General features: G+C 39.3%; 1 protein-coding gene across 1 annotated transcript in view; it reads right to left on the bottom strand.

The window, feature by feature from the left end:
• ak5 (adenylate kinase 5) overlaps positions 1-20,337 on the bottom strand; it is a 70,901-nt gene that overhangs the window by 32,395 nt on the left and 18,169 nt on the right. The window contains exons 6-7 of the mRNA XM_070844721.1: positions 12,694-12,885; positions 3,675-3,765 (exon numbers count right to left, since the gene is read on the bottom strand). Coding sequence (XP_070700822.1) covers positions 3,675-3,765; positions 12,694-12,885 — 283 coding nt within the window. The remainder of the gene's footprint in view (positions 1-3,674; positions 3,766-12,693; positions 12,886-20,337) is intronic.

Here is a 20,337-nt window from a genome sequence, read left to right as displayed (position 1 = left end):
TCTCTGCAGTTTGCAGCCCGAGTGAGTCAGTGACATGTTGGGTTTCTGGACGCTCGTTCTCGCCCCTGGAAAGTGAGGGGCTGCAGTCTGACAGCGTGGCCATTTTTGTTTAGCTGCTGAGGCCGGTGATGTCAGGTGGCCAAGGCTGTCGTCGGCAGCAGCACCTCAGGCCGGTCACTATGAGCTGCTGTGATAATCACAGACTGAGGATGGAGGAGAGTGGCAGCGGTTTCCTCTCTCCTGGGAGATAATGTGGCACTACAGGTAGCAGATGAACTAGGAAGCAATTTCACTTTAAGCGTCTGCCTTGACCACTGCAAACCTATTTTAAAATTTCACTTTTATTACTATTATTACCTGCAGCGTTTCATTAAATGTCTAACCTAAAGACATCACCTGATCTCTGAGAAGACATCGGGAAGTTTCTTGTCTATTTAAAGGTTTCATGGTGCAAAAATAGACCTTCGCGCTTCACTTGGGATGTTTTTCTTTTTATTCCTGGGTAGAACATCATGACAAATGCATAGAGGTCACGCTGCTCTCCAAAGCATCTCAAAGCAGCCCTGTCTCCTAGAGATTACATTTATATACAACTAATTATCAACAGCAGATACATTTTGAGGAAAACTTAATGCTGATTGAATCATGTTTTCTATTAACACAATGACGAAATGCTGTTAATTACCTGTCAAGTCCGAAAAATTTAGTAAAATGTTCACTGACATTGTATTTCATTTGATACGTACCTTTTCCTGAACCTAACCAAAATGCTTTTGTTGCCTTAAAGTAACCACAAACTCTGGACTCGGTGACAGTGGTGCTCTTTGGATGCCCACTATCTATCTACCCCAGCTATTATAAATGTGGTGTTTTAGTCCCTCAAACAACCCTTGTCTGTGAACATAATCCTGGTCATGATTACATGTGTTAGGAAAACCTATGAAATCTATGAATGTAAATTAGCTGTGGATATACACCTACTTGTGTCTAAGTTTCTGTTCAATTTTGTATTTCAGTATTTTGTATTGTTGTGACTTGACCTCTGTACCGCACTCTGGCACAACAATTTCCTCCGGGATAAATAAAGTCATTCTTATTCTTATTCTTATTCTTATACTTACTCTGCTACAGGTGCAGCTATACACTAAATGTAAGTTTTGTATAATATATATATATATATATATATATATATATATATAAACATGAAGCGGATGCTCTGGGTTTTTGCTGTCATCGAGTGATCATTTATTTACTGCTTTGCGTCATTTTTCCCATGTTCAGTTTTTGAGATTTTGCAGGTTTGTGGAACCTGAGTGGTATAAGTGCCACAGTTTGGTATTTCAGTGTCCTGTCAGTAAAGCAGCCTGCTCTCAAGTGAAAGGAGAGGAGCTGCAGGAGTGTGTCAGGTAGCTGTCAAGTAGCACACAGCAATTTTGATTTCAAGGATCATTGGGATTGCGAGCCATATTTTGCGCCTGGTGTTTGTCACCTGATGTACAGGTTCTGTAGAGAAGCTGACAGGCAGATTCTTATGGATGGTTTGTGAGTCACATTTTGTAGAATAAGACACCACATCCAAACTGTCCTCTCCTGTCCACCAACAGCTCTCTGTGGCTCCTCATGCACTGTAATATAAAACCAGTGAACTGATCAGAATGACATATTTTCTCCTCCTGTAGCATTTTGAGGTGCCATATGCTCTCTCATGGTGATTCTGCACCTCCTGACACGCACCTCAGTTTCCTCCTCAGTGAATCTGTTGTGGCAAATCTGTTCCAAATGATTCCCTTCGTCACAAAATTACACACACACACAAAAACTGGTCATCACTAAATCCAATGTTGCTGCAACTGTGCCCGAGCTGTGTGGCACAGCATTAGGAGCCATGAACATAAAGAAAACTAAGTTTGGCTTATTTCTAAGGAACAAAAACACAAGTTTTTCTTCGGGGGCTTTATAATCTGTACACCTTACAATAACTACAGACCCAAAAGACTTTCTCATCGTGCTTTTGTTGCTTATTATTCTGACAAGTTTATATTTCAGTTGTAAAATGTCCTGCTGTCGGGTGGAATTGAGGTAGTTACTGTAACAGAAACAGTCTGGTACCACATTCTTCTGTAAAACAGTGTATTGTTATTTGTGTTAAGACATAAAAAACTTTTGCAAAAACGTTTAGCAGGGAAAAAGTGGAAGAAACCTCAAGAGGAGCAACAGAGGAGGGATCCCTCTCCCAGGATAGACAGACATTGATTAGATGTCGTGTGTACAATACAACAAATCAACAAAATCACAGTTTTGTACAAATTAGAGGTGCTTGGAGGCTCTATAGAGTCAGGCTAGCTGCTTCCCTCTGTTTCCAGTCTTTATGCTAAGCTAAGCTAACATGCTGCAGCCTTTCATTTAACATATTAAAGTGGTATTGGTCTTCTAATCTAACTCTCAACCAGAAAGCAAAAATAAAATTTTTTAATAACCAAATTTAAGGGAACAGAATCAAATGTTTCTGCAATGTGTTTATCTGGAATATCTGGCAATATATCAGATATTATATATTTTATACTCAGTTTTCAGCCACAACAATTTAGTATCATCAAGATTTATATACAAGTTCTAACCAAGAACTGCAAAACTACACAACCACAAAGTACAAGACGTTAAATGTTTTTTATTCTACCAAAATGTGCAGTGAGTAGCCTTCACACTAAAAAAGATGAGGGATATCTACTTTGCAAATGAAACCAGACATATGTTACATTGAGCCATGCCTCTGCTGAAAGTCATGTGGACGTGGATCTGTCCACATCGCTGTCTAATACCAGTAAATTAGCAGCCTTTATATAACACACATACAGTCTCCAATCTCGCCATCTGACTGATCAAAGACTGACTCTAACCTTGTTGATTCTGTAATTCTCACAAAGCGCTGCTAACCCTGCTTCACTGGTCGCCATGGCAACTCTTCTGGTAACCAAGGAGCTGGTGGGTGATGTTTTTGGTTTTCACTTGTTCTCCCTTCTTGTGTATGAGGACTGTTTTGGAGAAGCAGCTTTCTACACTGTAAGGTAGCTCTTACAAAGTAGTAAAAGAGGATGCTCTTTAGTGGGACTGTTGTCTGTTGCATCACATTTCATCATCTTTTGGCCCAGAGCGACTGCAAAGAATGTCTTTTACTGCGTTATACATACATATACGCTCACGGGCATGGACCAGAGCCTAATATAACATAATGATTTTCTACCATTTCCATTTACACTGTGTTTGAAGAAGTACTCAGATCAGATCAGATCAGATCAGATCAGAGGAAGGAAGGAAGGAATACTCTGTTTTACACTATGCATTCAACATTTTACGTAAGCAAAAGAGCAAAAGTATTAGCATCAAAATATACAATACAAATAAAGATATTCAAAAAGTAAGTGCTCATTATACAGACTAATGAATATTACAATTGCTGCATTATAATTATTGATGCCTTAGTGTGAACATCATTTGTAAAGTCGGGGCTTCTTCTAATGACTTAATATATCAAAATGATCAGTAACGTTTTACCTTGTCTGATCCTACATCAATACATAGTGGAGATAAAGATCTAGTTCAGAGGTTTTAAAATGAGCTGAGTGAATTGAAGTTGTCTCACTGTTTGATTAAATATCAATGTGAAAAAATCTCACCGGCTGCAGGCTCTTTGGAGGGAAACAGCTTATTGTCCAAAGTCATGCTGATGTCACAGAAAACCTCCTCCTCGTCTCGATCGGCGTCCAACTAAAACGAGAGAGAGAGAGAGAAAAAAAATCATCCTTTTCACCGTTTTAATTTTCTTCTGAGATAGTTTGCAGTCGAGCTTAACAGAAGTGACCTGAAGTCATGACCTGAACCCAGAGCATCACAGACACGGCGGACATGTTCAGTCCATGAGGCTACCGTGACGTCCAGAACGAAACTCATTAAGAGATCAAACATTAGAGACGAAGCTGGGAGCTACACGCTTGGTTTATTCTGTATTTAGCACAGACCGGAAACTTTAATAACACTAGATTAATAAGCCTCCATTCTGTGTCAGTTGGTTCCTTTGACATTACTCGGAGGTCGCCTGGCTTCCTTTACGTGAACAGTACTCGCAAATTGACCATGAAGAATCTGAACTAGAAGCTGATTGAAGCAGACTTCTCCTCCTCCCTAATCTGCTCTTGGGCCGTCCCTCTCCTCTCATCAGGGTGGATGACAAGAAGCTGAAGGGCGACTACGCACATACAAAAACCGGGCAAAAGCAAACAGACTGGACGTAATGCCCCTTCAGGTGTGAGATTCATTCTGAGCGGGCGCTACTGACTCCACATGTAAACTAAACAAAGACATCAGTGAATGTCAGCAGTGGGAGTGGAGGTCAGGCGAAATGTGAGATAAGGATAACAGCATCAACAAGCAACAACCAGCTTCCTCCAGGGGTTTCCATGGAAACAACCTAAAAAGAGAGGCCACCGTCTGCTGTCTGCTGTCTACTGCGTGGGAGAGTCCCCCGAGCCCCACGAAGACCCTACGAGTCCACCTACAGAAGTGAAGCAGAGGGGGATTGAACTGAGGATTCCCCAGAGAGCGTGGCATTTGAAAAACCCACAACGGTGCTCAGACCTCTCAGTGTCTGGCACCATGAGCAGAAAAAATGTCTTTATGACCAAAATCTGTTCCTACTTCAACCGAGAGGCCATAATCCATTTATACTTACAGGAAGCCGCCTGAGACTCTTCAGAGAACGTGTTATTTTTCAAGGACAGATTAATAGCTTTAACTTTTCAGAGAAAAGCTCTGAATGACTGTCATTTCAGTGGCTCTCCAGGCAGAAGAGAAAGAAAGGTAACTGTCTGTTTTTTTTAGATGGCCTGCTTGCCACTGTGTGAGCCAAAACCCAATATGGGCCACGTTCAATATTTGACCTGATCCATAATGTTATCTTCCGTTGTAGTGCAGCAGAATATGTTTATATTGGAGTGCAGGGTGCACCTATCTCCATTGATTAGCCAATAATGAAAGCTAACACTGCATCCACACTAAGCCAGCTGAATCTGAAAATGCTGTGCACACATTATTTTCCAGCAGTGGAGGAAGTTTTAGATCCCTCAGTTAAGAAAAAGGTACTAATACCACACTCTAACTACAGTGCAAATTTTGCTTCAGTAAAAGTAAATACGCAAATAAATCATCTGGAACAGCAATTAACAATCATGTCTTTATTCAATATTCAGTCAATTTTAAAAAAAAAGCATGTTTTCATAAAGTCCACTGATACGGTGCAGTGAGGTAAAAGCCCTCATCCATTATCTCAAAGGAGGGAGAGGAGATTAAAGGAAGCAGATGAATAAGTGAAAGAGTCTTAAGCTTTGAAACAGCTTAAAGCAGCAGCTCCTTTTGGATGTTCGGTGCATTCAGTGTCATCTGAATAAAGTAATGCAAAGTTCTTCAAGACTATGAGTTGAACAAAAAACTTGGAAAAGTGTTTTTTTTTGGTTTTTTATAGCTTCCCTGGTACATCACAATAATACATGTCACGGTTCTTTTTGATGTTCATGTGAAGCCCAATGTTGTCACTCTCTGCAGAGAACAGAGAGGGCATGAAAAAATGCAAATATAATAGATAGGAATAGATAAAAAAAAAAAAAAAAGACCAATTTACAGGTTATTCAGTCTTATTTTCAAAGAAAGAGAGATATCTTGAAATCCAGGCCAGTTCTATTGTTTGTTTGTTTTTTTTAAACAAGAAGATAGTTAATCATACTTTTACGCGTACCTTTACGCTTTTTTACGCTGTCAATATCTCATTTATATTTCAGGGATAATGAAAGAATACCTTGTAAGCATCTCTAGAGAGATAAGTGAAGCAGAGAGACGGAGCGAGGTGTCCTTTGTTTGTTTATATCTACGTGGCATCTCGCAGCATGTGGGAAGGAAGCTGGAGCTGAACTCTCTCAGAGAATATTTAATTAGACTGGTCCTTTTTTCCTAGAATGACAGAACGGCTTCAATTGAGGCCAGAACAAACTATTATCTCCCCCCACTGCAATTTCCGGTTCAGCTTCATTGTTGTCAGTGCGTGTATTGGACAAGTTGAGTCATCCTGCAATGAAAAAACAAAACTGTCCCTTTTTATACAAAAATCTAAATGTCATGTTTCATGTGATCACAAGAAAACAAGAAAACCAAGAAAACTGGCAGCAGCTCAAATAATAACGCTGAGGAACTGCCTGTCAGAAGCGCCAAAACTTTCTAACACTGACAGAAACAGGACAAAACACTGAGAATTAATAGACTCGTAGACGTCTGAGAAGACAATTCAGTCTCTTCAATTCGATGTGGAGTAATGAGTCACTGCGATTGTTCTCTTATAGAGTTATGCCTTCCAATATTAGACCTGACATTTAAAATGAGAAGATTAGTTTCACACAAGTCTTTCGCTGAGTCAAAGCAATTAAGCCTCTGAGGTTATTGCATTAATTAGTCAGAAACTATTGAGTCTTTCTCCTGGGATGATTACTGAAGAGCAGGAGGAACGAATCCAATCAGAAGTTAATCTCATTTCTAAAATCTGTATTTGTGCTCAGATAAAACTAGATACTGGCCATACATTTCACAAATCTACAGTTTATTATGATGGCGTGCACGTCTTTCTGTGTGAAAAGCTGAAAGTGTTTCGTGCATTGAACATCATTACACCACTCATTATGACCATAGTGCAAACGGCTGAGACAAAGAGCCTCTGCTCTGTTCACGTGTTCACGCTGCAGCTTTTATCTTTTACCAAAGCTACCTGAGGTTTCCCGAGTATATCCACACAAAATGAAAGAGTTTGACCTGCTCCATATGAAAAGTGAACAAATGTTACTGTATTTCCTGGTTGTACACTCAAAAGCCAGAGTTATGCACCATCTGCTAACAATAGTCAGTGGTGTATTGTAACTAAGTGTATTTATATCTGTACTGTACAATCCTGAGGTACTTTTACTTGAGTGTTAATACTTTCAGTTATTTTCACTTCGATTCAGAGACAAATATTGTACTTTTTACTCCACCACATTTATTTGACAGTCTTAGTAAGTAGTTATTTTTCATAGTGAGATTAATTAAACAAAATATAATCAATAAATAAACTGTGACGCAATATTAAAGGTGAAGATAAGATAATGGTTGATTGATCCCAAATTCACAAGCTACTGAACAGTACATAAAGTAATTAGAATTAGTCCCTCCTTCACCAGCTGTAACATTAAAGAGCATTCATGCATTAATCATTATAAAATAATGTGCATTATTCTGAAATTCTGCACAATAGATGCTTTTACTTTTAGTACATAAAGTATATTTTGATGCCAATACTTATATAAAGTAATATATAAAGTACGACTATGAATGCATGACTTTTCCTTGTAAGAGTATTACAGTGTAGTGTTGCTACTTTTACTTTTAAGTAAAAGATCTGAGTAGTTCTTCCACCTCTGATAATAACCAGGCACGGTGCTTCCACTGCTCGATTATTTGTTCATCATTTTGCAGAAAGACACTTCTGCTATTGCTTTACAAAGCACAGATGGACAAATCCAGTATCCAGTATAACTACATAAATGGACAGAAAAATTACCCAAGAATTGACACAATGGACCCAAGTGGGGGGATTAATGACTAATAATCTATTACACAGCTGTTGGTTTATCCTTTAATGAACCACAGTGTTAATCTGTCCTCTGCTCAGGATTTACCATCAGCAAGCAGCAGCTCAGTGTCAACGCATGCAGACACACACACTCTCACACACACACACACACACTCATTCATGTAAATTCTGCATGTCTGTCCTTTAAGGATTTTGTGCAGGTGGTTCACAAAGTCCCGACGGTAGAAAACAATCCAAACAAAACCAGCTCATGTGGATAAAGATCAGACTTTGCAGTCTGCTGTTGCTTCATCTGTTCAGAACTGATGACTGGAGGGTTTCCCTCTGCTGCTGCTTTGCCAGTTTTTAAACTTTAAACTTTTAAACAATTGATGAAGGACATTTGAAGGAGCTGTTACCACACACAGACATGATTCACTCCGATTCTGTGGGATTACATGTGCAAAAGACGTGCAAAAAAGAGAAGGTGTGAAAATACAATTCTACCACAAATGTCAGAGGAAAGAAGAAAAAAACAACCTTTTCAACATGCCATCTCCACACATCTACTTTAAATGTAAAAATAGATTATTTATTTCTGACCCAGTCACGTCAAGCCTGTGATTCTGCAGGGACGACTGGCAGGCAAGAGGAAAGGGGTATGTGTCTGAGAGATTTGCCTGGCGATGTTACAACACCACAAAGAGAGTGGCGACAGCAATTCACAAGAGGGACAATCCATCAATATGCTCAAAATGTTCAAATCCCTCGAGTGAGGGCTGAAGACTTATTTCATTCACAGGTAGGGGGAGAGGAAATTGGTCATACCCAAGGTTATTGCAATTTCACATGTTGTGGTTTTTTTCAAAAAGGGACATTTTACTTGTAAGAAATCTTGGTTGGTGGATTTGTGTTTGTGTCAGACAACAGCTCTTTGTTGGTGATTTGTGATATCTGAATGTGCAAGTTGACCATTTACATCAGCAGAGAACAAACATGTAAACCTCCTAAAGCAACATAAAGGAAAATCTTATCTTATCTTATTTATAAATGGAGCATCTACAGCACCTTGTAGTAGCATCACAGGTATTAGCTGACAGCCTCATACAAACTGACTTCATTACTCCTAAATCGCTCTCACTTATTTAGCCAGGAACATTCAAAGTTTAAGTCAGGAAATGACATCCTGATATATTATTTTTTAAGAGGTTAACAATCACAAATCTAGTTAAGCTGCTTCATCAGCACTGTGTGGATGTGGTTGGGCTGTTATCAGTGTGATTGATGCATCAAAGTGTGGCACAGAACTAGTAATCTCTCCTGTGAAATACAATTATTCAGTCTTCAGCAGAAAATAGACAGAGAGAATAAGATTTAAGTCATTTTTCATGACGTTTTACATCCTTTTAGCTGAAGGTTTTTGGCTAATAGTAAATAAAAATGGGTGAAAAAGAGTTTTCTTTTTGGGTCTTTCCAAACATAAACACCTTTGCTGTAAGATTTACACAGAATTAGTGACTATATTCTGGACAAAAATCGCTTTGCATTGGGATGAACTCCTATTTGGGCTTCTACATTCAACATCTACAAATATTAAAACAAAATACTTATTTGGAATACTGAGTGCAGCTGCCAGAAAAGCAATTACGAGGAAGTGGCTTAAGCCCCAGACACCCCATCTATGGAGGACTGGTGTGATATTATTCATGAAATCGCTGCTGTGGAAAGAACCTTCACCTTGTCCATGAGCTAAAAAGATGCATCATTCTGTAAACTTTTTCTCTGTGATTCCACACAAAGTTAATGTATAAAAAAGAAAACAAATATGGTAAATAAATCCTCTTTACTAGATAAAATGAAAAAAGAAAAAAAGACTTTTCATCACTCGTCACATTAATGATCTTAAATATCTTTGACTTGGTCACATAACAGGCTAAACTTTCTTGTTCATCATCTGAATAATATCTCAGAACATATATCCTTGGTTACTCTGGATGGATGGTGTCCAAAAATGAACCAAACAACATTCAGCAAGAATTACAAAGTACTTCAGAATCACTTAGTGTGTGTTAATTAAGTGGGAATGCTGGGAGACTGTAAACTAGGAGTTAATACTCAGAATCACATTGAACAGTAACATAACTACCTGTGAGGTGGTTGGAGAAAGATGCAACTTCCAAGATGCTTTTCACCACAGTGGCATTAAACCACAATCATAGAGAAGCGCTCTAGAAATTCAGCTGCTGGCCTTTAAACAAGAGTCTACCTTTGCCTCAGCTGACTTTATAAGGGTTTAGCTTCATGCTGAGGTGCCATTTTTCATCACTGCTGGCAGTAGTTTGTTCATTTTTAACAGGACGGCCCAATGGGAGCACCCCTCCCCTTCTTCACCATGATGTTATAGCAATATTGTAGAAATACTAAAGGCAGCAGTGTGTCTGTATGATCCTCTGTCTTCTTTGTGCTACTTGTCTTTTTAATCATCGGTGCACTATAGACTATAGAGAGAGATTAAATTGTATGTTTGCGGTTTACAATGTAGTGCATATCACAGATCCAAGACGAGTCTGACAGAAGGGCAGGACTGAGAGCTAAAGGCACACTTCAGATCCATCTGCTACTTCAGCACCACGGACAGCACCACGGATTTATCAATACACAGCTCAGTTAAACGAGGGAGGTGGCATCGGCCCTAAGAAAGGCTAATATTAACCTCTGTTGATTACAGTACTCTTGAGCTTGAATATAGATGCCTACAGTGCTCTGACTGTACAAGACATACAACTCTTCTCTCAGCCAGAGAGGCTGTGAAATGTCTCTGAGTCCACAGCGTTTACCAACAACCAACACACTGTGAGAGGACACATTTTAACTCAAGGAAACAAACACTCTTCTGTTGACAGCCAAGATTAAATACTCTATACAGCTGGTGAGGCTCTTTGTAAAGATATTTTCAACAGCTGCTGTGAAATGTGAAATTTTTACAACATTTTGAAAGTAGATGGCTGAGCTCTTGGTTCATTTTTTGATGATACCTGAGTTCTCATACTGATATCGAAATGGTATTCTAATCATTTCACATAAGAGCTGAGACTATAGTCAGTTAACAGATCGACAGAAAATTGATCTGCAACAATTTTGATAAAGAATGAATCCTTAATTTATTACTTAAGTATTAAGTACTACAGAACAGTACAGACTAATCAAAACGTGCATTGGACCAGTGCACACTGGTAGAGGCTAAGCATGTACAGAAAATAGACAGATGCACAGTAGGAAAACATTGTAAACGTATTCATACACAGAAGTGAGATTCATGAAGTGTGACGAAACAAGAGAGCAAGAGACGGAGGGAACCAGACCAGAGCGTTAGAAGCAGAATATAAAAAGACAATATTCCAAAAGAAATTGGAAAAAATATCACAAAAGAGAAAATATAACTTTTTCCAATATAAACACAGACAGATTTCATTCCAGTGCGTCTGAAGTCCCAGAGTCAGTAAGTGTTTCACTCTTCAGCCACAGAAAGCTAAAGAGAGGGAGCGAAGCACTGACACTTTAACTGCAGACTTTGTCTTCTGGAGGGCATCCTATTACATTTTCATTCTTTCTAATGTAAAAGGATAATTCTAGCTTTTCTAAACCAGTGCCCTATTTTCACATATTTGGGGTTCTTAACGACTGGTAGGAACAAAAATCTTTTGGAACTGATCCAGTAGATCGCCTTTGCTGGAAGCCAAGAAAAAGTACGGCCCTTAAAAGTGCTTGTTTTTGCTACTGATGGACTCGGATTGTTATTCTACACGTCTGACAACATAATAGAAATTACCTCCATCAAGAAAGACCTGGTAGGATCCGTTTTGTTTCGCCTGAAACAGTTGCTGTATCACACTATTCAAACCCACCAGACTCCACTAGCAAAAACAGTGATTTAACCTCAGAACATGGGAGTGGCTTGTCTACTGCTTCCTTGTGTTATTGTGTGTTACACAAATGCTATAGGTACTGTTCAGATAGATCTGAACTAATCCTAACCACCAAAGTCACACAATAACACAAACAAACTAACTGATTGAGACAATGGTAGACCAGCAACTCCTGCATAAAATTACTGTTTTTGTCAATTGAGTCTGGCGGCTTTGAACCAAGTGATATAACAGCTTTTTCTGGTTAAACAGTAGCTTGTTTGTTGTATTTTCTCTGCTACCAGTGGAGGTACTGTACTGGACCAATTCCAAAGTTTTTTGTATCATTTTGAACCCAAAATATCAAAGTTTTAAAAATAGCACAGTTATCCTTAAATGTGAGATCCACAGGAGATTATCCACAGCTTCTGGTTTTAAAATACTCTAAACAACAATAGAAACATGCAAACAAATCCCTTTTTCACAATGATAAAGTGGAGGAGTAATTCAGTATTCCCTCTGCTGCGAGGAAGACGATGCTGTGCTGAGACTCAGACGGATCGATAAGACTCCCACTTGAAGAGTGGGCAGCTGCTTCCTGTTGCAGGAGCCGATAGCTCTATTAGCACCTGCCTCACACATACTGAGAGTGACTCGATGCCCCTTTGCACCAAACCACACAATGTAATGAAGATCCCAGCAGTCTTTAATTAACACTGCATCCTCTATTCCAGCAGCAACAATCGATGTTTCTCATCACGAAACAATCAAGAGCTAAAGAGTCTAGAAACTTCCTTCACATATTAACATGATTGTTATGCACATACCTGCCAGTATGCATCCAAACAAACAACCCAATGTTAAAAAAGTGAAAGCTGGACATGGTAAATGGCCGTCCATCCCACAAGTGTCCATACCCTTACTTCCTGTCTCATTACAGGGCAAACACACAGCTTTGTGCACAAGCACTAAAGGCTGCCATGACTGTAAATCCTGCGATGCAGAATCATTTAGTATGAATGTTCCTTATAGAGACGATCGACTGCTTTCGAAACAGGCAGGAAAATAAGACCATACGTCTATATTGTCACTTCTGTCTTTATGTGCAAACACACACAGACATACACGCTGTTGGATGCGTCTTACCGTAACGATCAGACCCATCTCCTGGAAGTATTTGACCAGGGGAATGGTGTTTTGTTTGAAGTTTGTGAGACGACGATCGATGGCCTTGGGGTTGTCGTCCGGTCGTCCCTGCTGCTCGGCTCGTTTCTGCAGCCTCTCCTTCAAATGGTGGTTGGTGCAGGCCAGGAACAACACCAGGTCAGGAGTGCAGATCTACCAGGGGGAGATAAGATGTGTGAAACATTACAGCCAGCCCCAAACCACTCGGATTAACTTTCATTCATAAGTGATGTTCACGATGTGACCCTGAGCTGCATAGAGTCAGCTCAGGGTCAGTCTCATTTTGAAATTCGCTGCTCTTGGGTCAAAATGTCAAAACTACTATTCACACAAGAATAACGAGAAAAAGTGAAGAGATTGAATATCTTTTTTACAGCAGTTTTCTAAATTCTGAAGCAAGTCCACCACCTGAACTTCACTGGATTGAATCAGTGCCACGAAGATGAAGGTTGCAGCCACGAAAATAGCTTGTGGCTTCTCCAATGATGATGCAATTTTAATGAAAGTGGGATTTTGAGTCAAACAAGATGATGCTGTACTTCCCCAAAGGGAGATGAGAACATGATTACCTGCCACACACACATGGATTTTCTTTGTTTTAGCCTACTTGCTGTGTTTGACAAACGGGAGAGAACGAGAACGTAGATGATCACAGGAAAGTCAGTTTCTTTTTTGTGACATGAGTCACAGCGAATTACATTATAGGTCAGATCACACATGCAGCCTTTTCCTTAACTGTGACGGCATTTCTCTATTTAGAGACCAAATGTGAAGAGGAGCCAGTTATGAAGTGTTATTCAACAGCTCAAGACTCAAAATTCCCCCATATCACCCATATATGTGAATAACGCTGTGATGACTCATTACTCTGTTGCTATGGCTGCTACGACCATTAAAGCTTTAGCTGATGATTACATGTCATATAAATCATTTTTTCTGGTTTATTTTCGTGCTTTGTTTTACCTCCTGCACTGCTGCACATTTTGAAACATTTAAACAGCTTTTTCAAATTTAGAATTATTAAGACTTTTTTGTCACTTGGGGGTAGCTGAACAATCTATAAACACAATGCAGTTATACAAAACTGAGGATGATAATATGTTAGATGTGTTAGGTGGATCTGCTTTATTTTTTTCCAGTAGATAGACAGCAACATTCCTTTGGAGTTGTGCTTCGGGCCACCAATATTCACTCTCTATTAGCTCTGGTTTGGTCTCCACCAACTCCTGATGGATATATCTGGTTCTTTAGCCACCAAATGATCCACTAAGATCTCCCGCTAGTCACTAACCATGTCTGTCTGCTGTTTAGAGCTGAGAAAATAGTGCACAATAGGTTTTTAGAGCTTTCTATGGTGGAAACAATGTTGATGACTGCGCTTGACCACTTGATCAAAACTGTGGTGGTAGGTTGTAAAACCAAAAAAACTACTGAAAAATACCAAAAAGCTCCTTCTAACTGAGAGGAACTGCAGAGTGGGAATGATAATTATCTGTGAGTTCCTCACTATGAGGGACCCCTGGTGAGGGTCATTTGATCCAATGTTAATATGAGAATACTGATAAGGGCAACTTTAATTTACTTTCATACGGTAAAATTCAGTCGTGTTTTTTTTCAGTCTGAAAAAAAATGCACGTATAATATCTAGACAAATAGCTACTGATGGATAAAATGTATGGAATTTTAATTGCCATGTGCCCATTTACAATGAATGTCTGAGCATGGTGAATCTAATTCACCTCAAATGAATCAATCAGGAGATGATGCAATGACAAAGACATGCCTACAGTGAATACCAAGCAAATAAACACAAACTATTCTAATTTAAAGGAAAAAGGTCATGAAACAGCAGCAGCACTGACTGAGGACTGAGGAGTAAAAGAGATTAAATTGTGGCGCTTCAATGAGCTCGGCTACTTCAGTGTCAAGTCCAGTACACAAAGCCATTCCTTAGTAACCAGCGAGTGGAGGAACTGAATAGGCTGACGTGTGCACTGGATATTTAAAGATCACTGACGGATGCTGTTATCTGTCTAATGCAAAGCAGCATCAAAGGGAAATAACCTGGTTTCTATGGTTGAGAGTGCTAAAAATCCTCCTCATCTTGAGCTTGACAACTGGTCACCCAGATCACCACCACTGGGAACTTTCCTCTATAAAAAGCATCAAGACCAACGTACTACTTTTTTTACACACTGCTGTTTGTTTTCCCCCTTTGTTAGTTGAAATGCACAATGCACAATGCACAATGCTCAACACCCAAGCGCATGCATTTGATTTGGCGCACGACCAGAGCCAAAAATAGTTCAGATGATGTTGTTTATTGAGGCGCACGCCACTCTGGCAACAGGACTGAGTTTGGAGTCTTGCAAATCCAAGTTTCTGTTTCCATGATTTTTTACTTAGGTTGTACTGTTAATGTGGAGCAATAATCTGACACCACAGTTATTCTGTAGTGAGAAATGTAATTATTATTAGATCCATCATTATAACATCAGAAATGTATTGCCATCACATCAGATTTATTTTAAAAAGCAGTTTTATTGCAGTTTTAATGTCAAGAGATACTATCTCTCTTGCTTGAAGGCCAGGAAGCATGTGGTAGGCTACCTCTCTAATACACACAGTCATAAAAGAGGCTCATGAGCACCCAGAGGACAGGAAAGTTCATATGAAGATCTCTGCTTTGTACGGCCTATTTCTCCTAGACTGAGCTCAAGTTAATATCAATATGAGCTTTTGACCATTTTCTCAGACTTCTTAAATTCACCTCCTGAGAAATAGCCTTCCTCTTGTCTCTTGTCCAATTCTAATCTAAGATCTAACAATAAATGCTCTTTGTTTTTCTCTCACAGCACTGATCTTTATTTGTCTGAAAATAGCTGGCTCTTGAGATACCAGTAGAGACTGGCTTATGAATGAGCCTGCACAAGAATTCAGGCCTTAACTTGCTGTATTTGTGTTCTCTGGATTGCCTAACTTCTATTAAAAAATAATCAACAAGATCTACATATATATATATTTTGCCTTAGACTGATGTATTCTTCTGCTCCATATTTCTCCCAAAGAGGGGTTAGAAGGTACAGGTCAGAATTCAGTGATCTCTAAATTAGAAGATTTATTTCTGATGACACAAAGAAAAGACTATTGTGAGCAACAAAATTCTCCTCTGGGCAGGCAGATGTTGACCTTATCACTGTGCCTGACATGACAGTTAATACCCTTTTAGGGATGTTCTGCTAAATGCACTTGATTAAAGTAAAAAAAACAAACAGAAGAATTCACTGCTGGGGTTTCTTGTTCTGCTCAGAGAAAGGTCAGCATCCTTTATAAAGCAAAAGGTAGATGATAATGTCACTTACAAATCTACAAGTTTTGTATTTGGGTTGGTGGACCAGGCCAAGTATATATCAATCTGTATGTACTGTTTTTTATTCAAACCAGTTAAGGCTACTGTACATTATGGGCATCAGTCCAGACCACTGTTTGCCTTTGGTTCATTTTGTTCTGCTCTGCTTTTCTAAGCAGCTGAAGCTGCCAACTATCAGACGTCTCGATCTGTCTCCATAAACTGCAGCGTTCTCGGGTCGTTTCCTCTCCTTCCACCATCCAACCATTCTCACGGAGAACAACAGGGACGTTTATGGCATTAATCTTACTAGTCCAAACAAACAGGACGAAAGAAAACACCCCAAATTCCAATTTCACTCGGACCCGATGGACTTGGGATGAACTATGGTGTGCACATTAACATTAACGTTCTGAGCAAAGTTATTCTGATCAGCTACAGTGACTGTTGCCACGATATAATAGCGAGCACATATACGCTAAAAAATGTCAGGCTGTAAGTTATTTTCATTATTGAGTAAATTAGTATTTTCTCATTTCATTGTGTGGTTTGGAAAAATGGTGAAAACTGCCCATCATAATTACCTGAGGCCCAATGTGACAGCTGAAAATTGCCTTTATTGTGCAACCAACTGACAAAAACCTAAAGATTTTCAATTTACTATAACATAACACAAAGAAAAGCAGCACATTCTTACAATCGAGAAGTTGGAAGTAGGTAATTATCAAAAGAGTGATGGGTTTATTTTCTAATGTATTACTATCACTGGGACCAAAACAGTGACTTCTCTATTGAAAGATTCTCCTCTCCACTACTAAACCATGCTTATATCCCATATTGAGGTTGAAGATCCATGAATTTTGTCCCAAAGTGACCACAAAGGCTGTCATATGTGATAAAATAAAGGATGAAACTCAGAGTTCAACTGCAAACTTCACACTTTTCTTGCTTAGTCTTAGTGGATATGTGGATACTGTTAAAGCATTAGAGATTTGTAAGCTTGCTAAAAGAAGAATTACATAACATTACTGTCTTTGCAACTTCCCTTTAAGCCTCCAGAAACCTCCATCTTCAGGAGGAGGTGGATGAAGCCATGTGCACGCAGTAATTAACTCTGACGTTAGAGCCTTCCACAGAGAGTCATGATGTCCACAATGAGCTAACGGCTCAGCATACTGCATACAGCATACTGATGCTCTGTTCTGCTCTTTGTCCTCTTTGTTGTAACCTCATGATGGATAATGGTAATTATGAGGCAGAGTGACAGCAGGCAACAAACAGATCAACGACCTTTGGCCAATTGGCATTTTCTCATGACTATTCTCATTATCAATTAATGTCTTGATTTTCTTTTCTTGATGAGTTACCTATTTAGTTTACAAAATGCCAGAGAATAGTAGAAATTGTTTGTTTTGCCCAACTAAATATCGAAAACCCAAATGTATTAAGCTCAAAATTATATAAAACAGAGAAAAACTAAATCAAAAATCAAATCACTGCATGTTTATAATTTTTCCTTGATAAACGACTTTGTCTGTCTTGATTTGTTTCTAAAATTGATGGATAGATGCGTCTGTCGTGGATTTAGACACCAACACAGGAAGATTGACAGGAATGAATAGATAGAGTGACACCTCTGTAGTCGACAAGAGTGGAGGTAAAAAAGCTGGAGGGAAGGATGAAGGGATAGACGGTCTCTCCGGACAGTTATAAAGAGGAACAGGAGCCCCCATGGGAGGGGGTCATAAATGGCTGCTGTGATGTTGTAAAGGGCAAAGTAGCAGCATGGGATGAGGGGAGAGTATTGTAAATGGCTGCAGTGGGTCCCCAGAGGATCACTTGCCCCCCTTAGAGCTCACACTGTGATGGGAAATATGGAATCTGGAAGAAGAAAAACGCTGAACCTTCCAGAATAGTAACTTTTATGATGCTTAAAGTAGCACCAAGTCTGTTTGAAAGACAATTAAAAAGTCAATGACGCTGCACTGCACAAACAGAATCCTCTCCAAAACTGGCATGATGACTAAGGATGTTTATTCTTTGTTTATTCTTCTTATTTGATGGTTAATATCAGCCCGATGTGCCACAGTGATTCTAAAAATAAACTAAACTAGTGTAGGAAGAAAGAAACTGGAATCACAAAAATAAAGACTTGCCAATAGTTGCATTTACATGTGGACTCTTTACAATCAGGTTTATGTGTTGCACATGTACACATAACCAGGTTTCTTGTGTTCCTTGTAAAAATCATATCCTGAATATCAAAAACAGGATAACATCTGTCTCGGAGCTTCATCTTTAATCACAACCCTGTCTCAGCCTTCCTGATTTTCTTCTCTCTTTCAAACTGTTATGCTGTTGCTAATGAAGAACACAGGGGTTCTGAGTCGTGTCTATGGCAGCCCAACTGGGACGTTTACAGCTCAGCGTGACAGGTTTGCTTAGAAATAGTTGTGAGGTGCCTATCCAGAAGAAATGACATTGCACTGTACTGTAGGATTTGTTAATTCATCTTTGAAGCAATTTTTCTCAGCAAAAACGCCCCAAAATTGGCTCAAACCGCAATGAGAAGATTTCCTGCCACATTTTATCTTAAGTTTTATAAATCTGTCTGTCCTTCAATTCTTACGAGAACTGTTCATCCGATTAACTTCACACTTCACTTTGCTGAGGACCCAAAGCAGTGCCGTGCCAAGTGTGAAGTCAGTCGGATGGGCAATTCTGTGCTGCAGGACTTCCAGGGACCAAGCACCAGGCCTGCACCGAATGGACACATGCTCCACACAGGCAGGCCCCTATCAGGCACTGCACTACTAAATCAAATGATTAATCAATCGGATCAATTAGAATAGTCATTACAGCCACAACAAAGTGTATAGTTTAAATAAACCCCATAACACTCAAAAGTAACCTGTTATTCTGCGCTTTCACTAGTTTTCTATGTATATTTCTTTTTCTTTGGCAAGTGATCATAGAATAAGTGGGATAATGCCCTTTGAGTGACTATAGTGGTTTTATCCCTTTGACTGATGATCAATTTTGATTTATTTTTAGGAGAATATTAACTGTAAATCAAAATATTAGACCAAACGCAACACTGAGAGTACCCATTTTAAGCCCTGAGTAGTGTCCGCAAGTATTCCTTTCAGGCTGCACACAACCCAAACTACCTTCACCAATAAGGTACCACCTACTGGTGCAGCTGAACAATGGTACCTGGATAGTAAGAGAAGAGAGAGAACACAAGATACTTTTCAGTCAACCTGAAACAAACCAAGCCACTCCAAATGCAAATCTTACATTATCATATATTTGATGATAATTGTTCAAGTTTAATAGTGTTTTTGTGATACTACTCTTTCAGTCAAACCTATAAACTAGGGGCTGACAATTAGAGACCTGGATTCACACGAAGGCTCATAAGTTGTCTAATCAATGACATCACAATGTCTCAGCCTCTCAATTGTCAAAGCATATCATTGTTATTTTCTTCCTTTGCTCCTGAGCTACAAAGGCTCTTTAATACCCACTTGTCACTTAATTCTATTGTAAATCCCAGGGCTGCTGCATCAGTGCATCATTGGCTGCGCGGTCATCAGCTCTCGGCCAATCATCGCCGAGTGTATGAGCTGTTTTGAGTGGTTGCCAGGACACGGTTATAAACACAACCATATACATGTGTTATCTACATGATTTCATCTCCAATGAACTTCCTCGAGTCCTTATCTAACCCCGGGCCACATTTGCAAACTGTCATCAACCCTTTTAGCAATCCTTTTATGTGACAATTAAATAACATAACGACAAAAAAAGAATCTATTTCGCTGAATCGAATGTCTGTGGTTATCTTTTATAAAATGCAACATACCAAATTATAGTGTAAAAAGTGAGATGGGACCACATTTTAATTATGAGACCTTCAGGCTCCTTGAATGTTGAACGCCTGTGTGTGAGTTAGTCACTAAATGCTTCCTATTTACAGCCTCAGATGATGTTGAGACACAGAGGGAAGGTATAGTTAATCACATCTAATCTGCTCCTTGTTTGAAACAGCTGGAATTGCTGATAATAACCATAGCGATAGCTCAGTTGTGATTATGTAGATATTGTTTGGTTAGAAAGCCCTCTCTCTGTGCATGAGCCAGCCACATATATCATCTGGTTTCTTTGTTTGGTTTCCTCATGCAGCTTTCAGACAAGGAACAGTGTACTGAGTGGAATCTGCTGTCAGGCGAGGTGGACCAGGGGACAGCAGC

Source organism: Pempheris klunzingeri, chromosome 15 (assembly GCF_042242105.1).
Source record: "Pempheris klunzingeri isolate RE-2024b chromosome 15, fPemKlu1.hap1, whole genome shotgun sequence".
In the NCBI taxonomy this organism is placed as follows: Eukaryota; Metazoa; Chordata; class Actinopteri; order Acropomatiformes; family Pempheridae; genus Pempheris; species Pempheris klunzingeri.
Note: the sequence above shows the minus strand (reverse complement) of the source record. Positions and strands in the feature narration are given on the sequence as shown.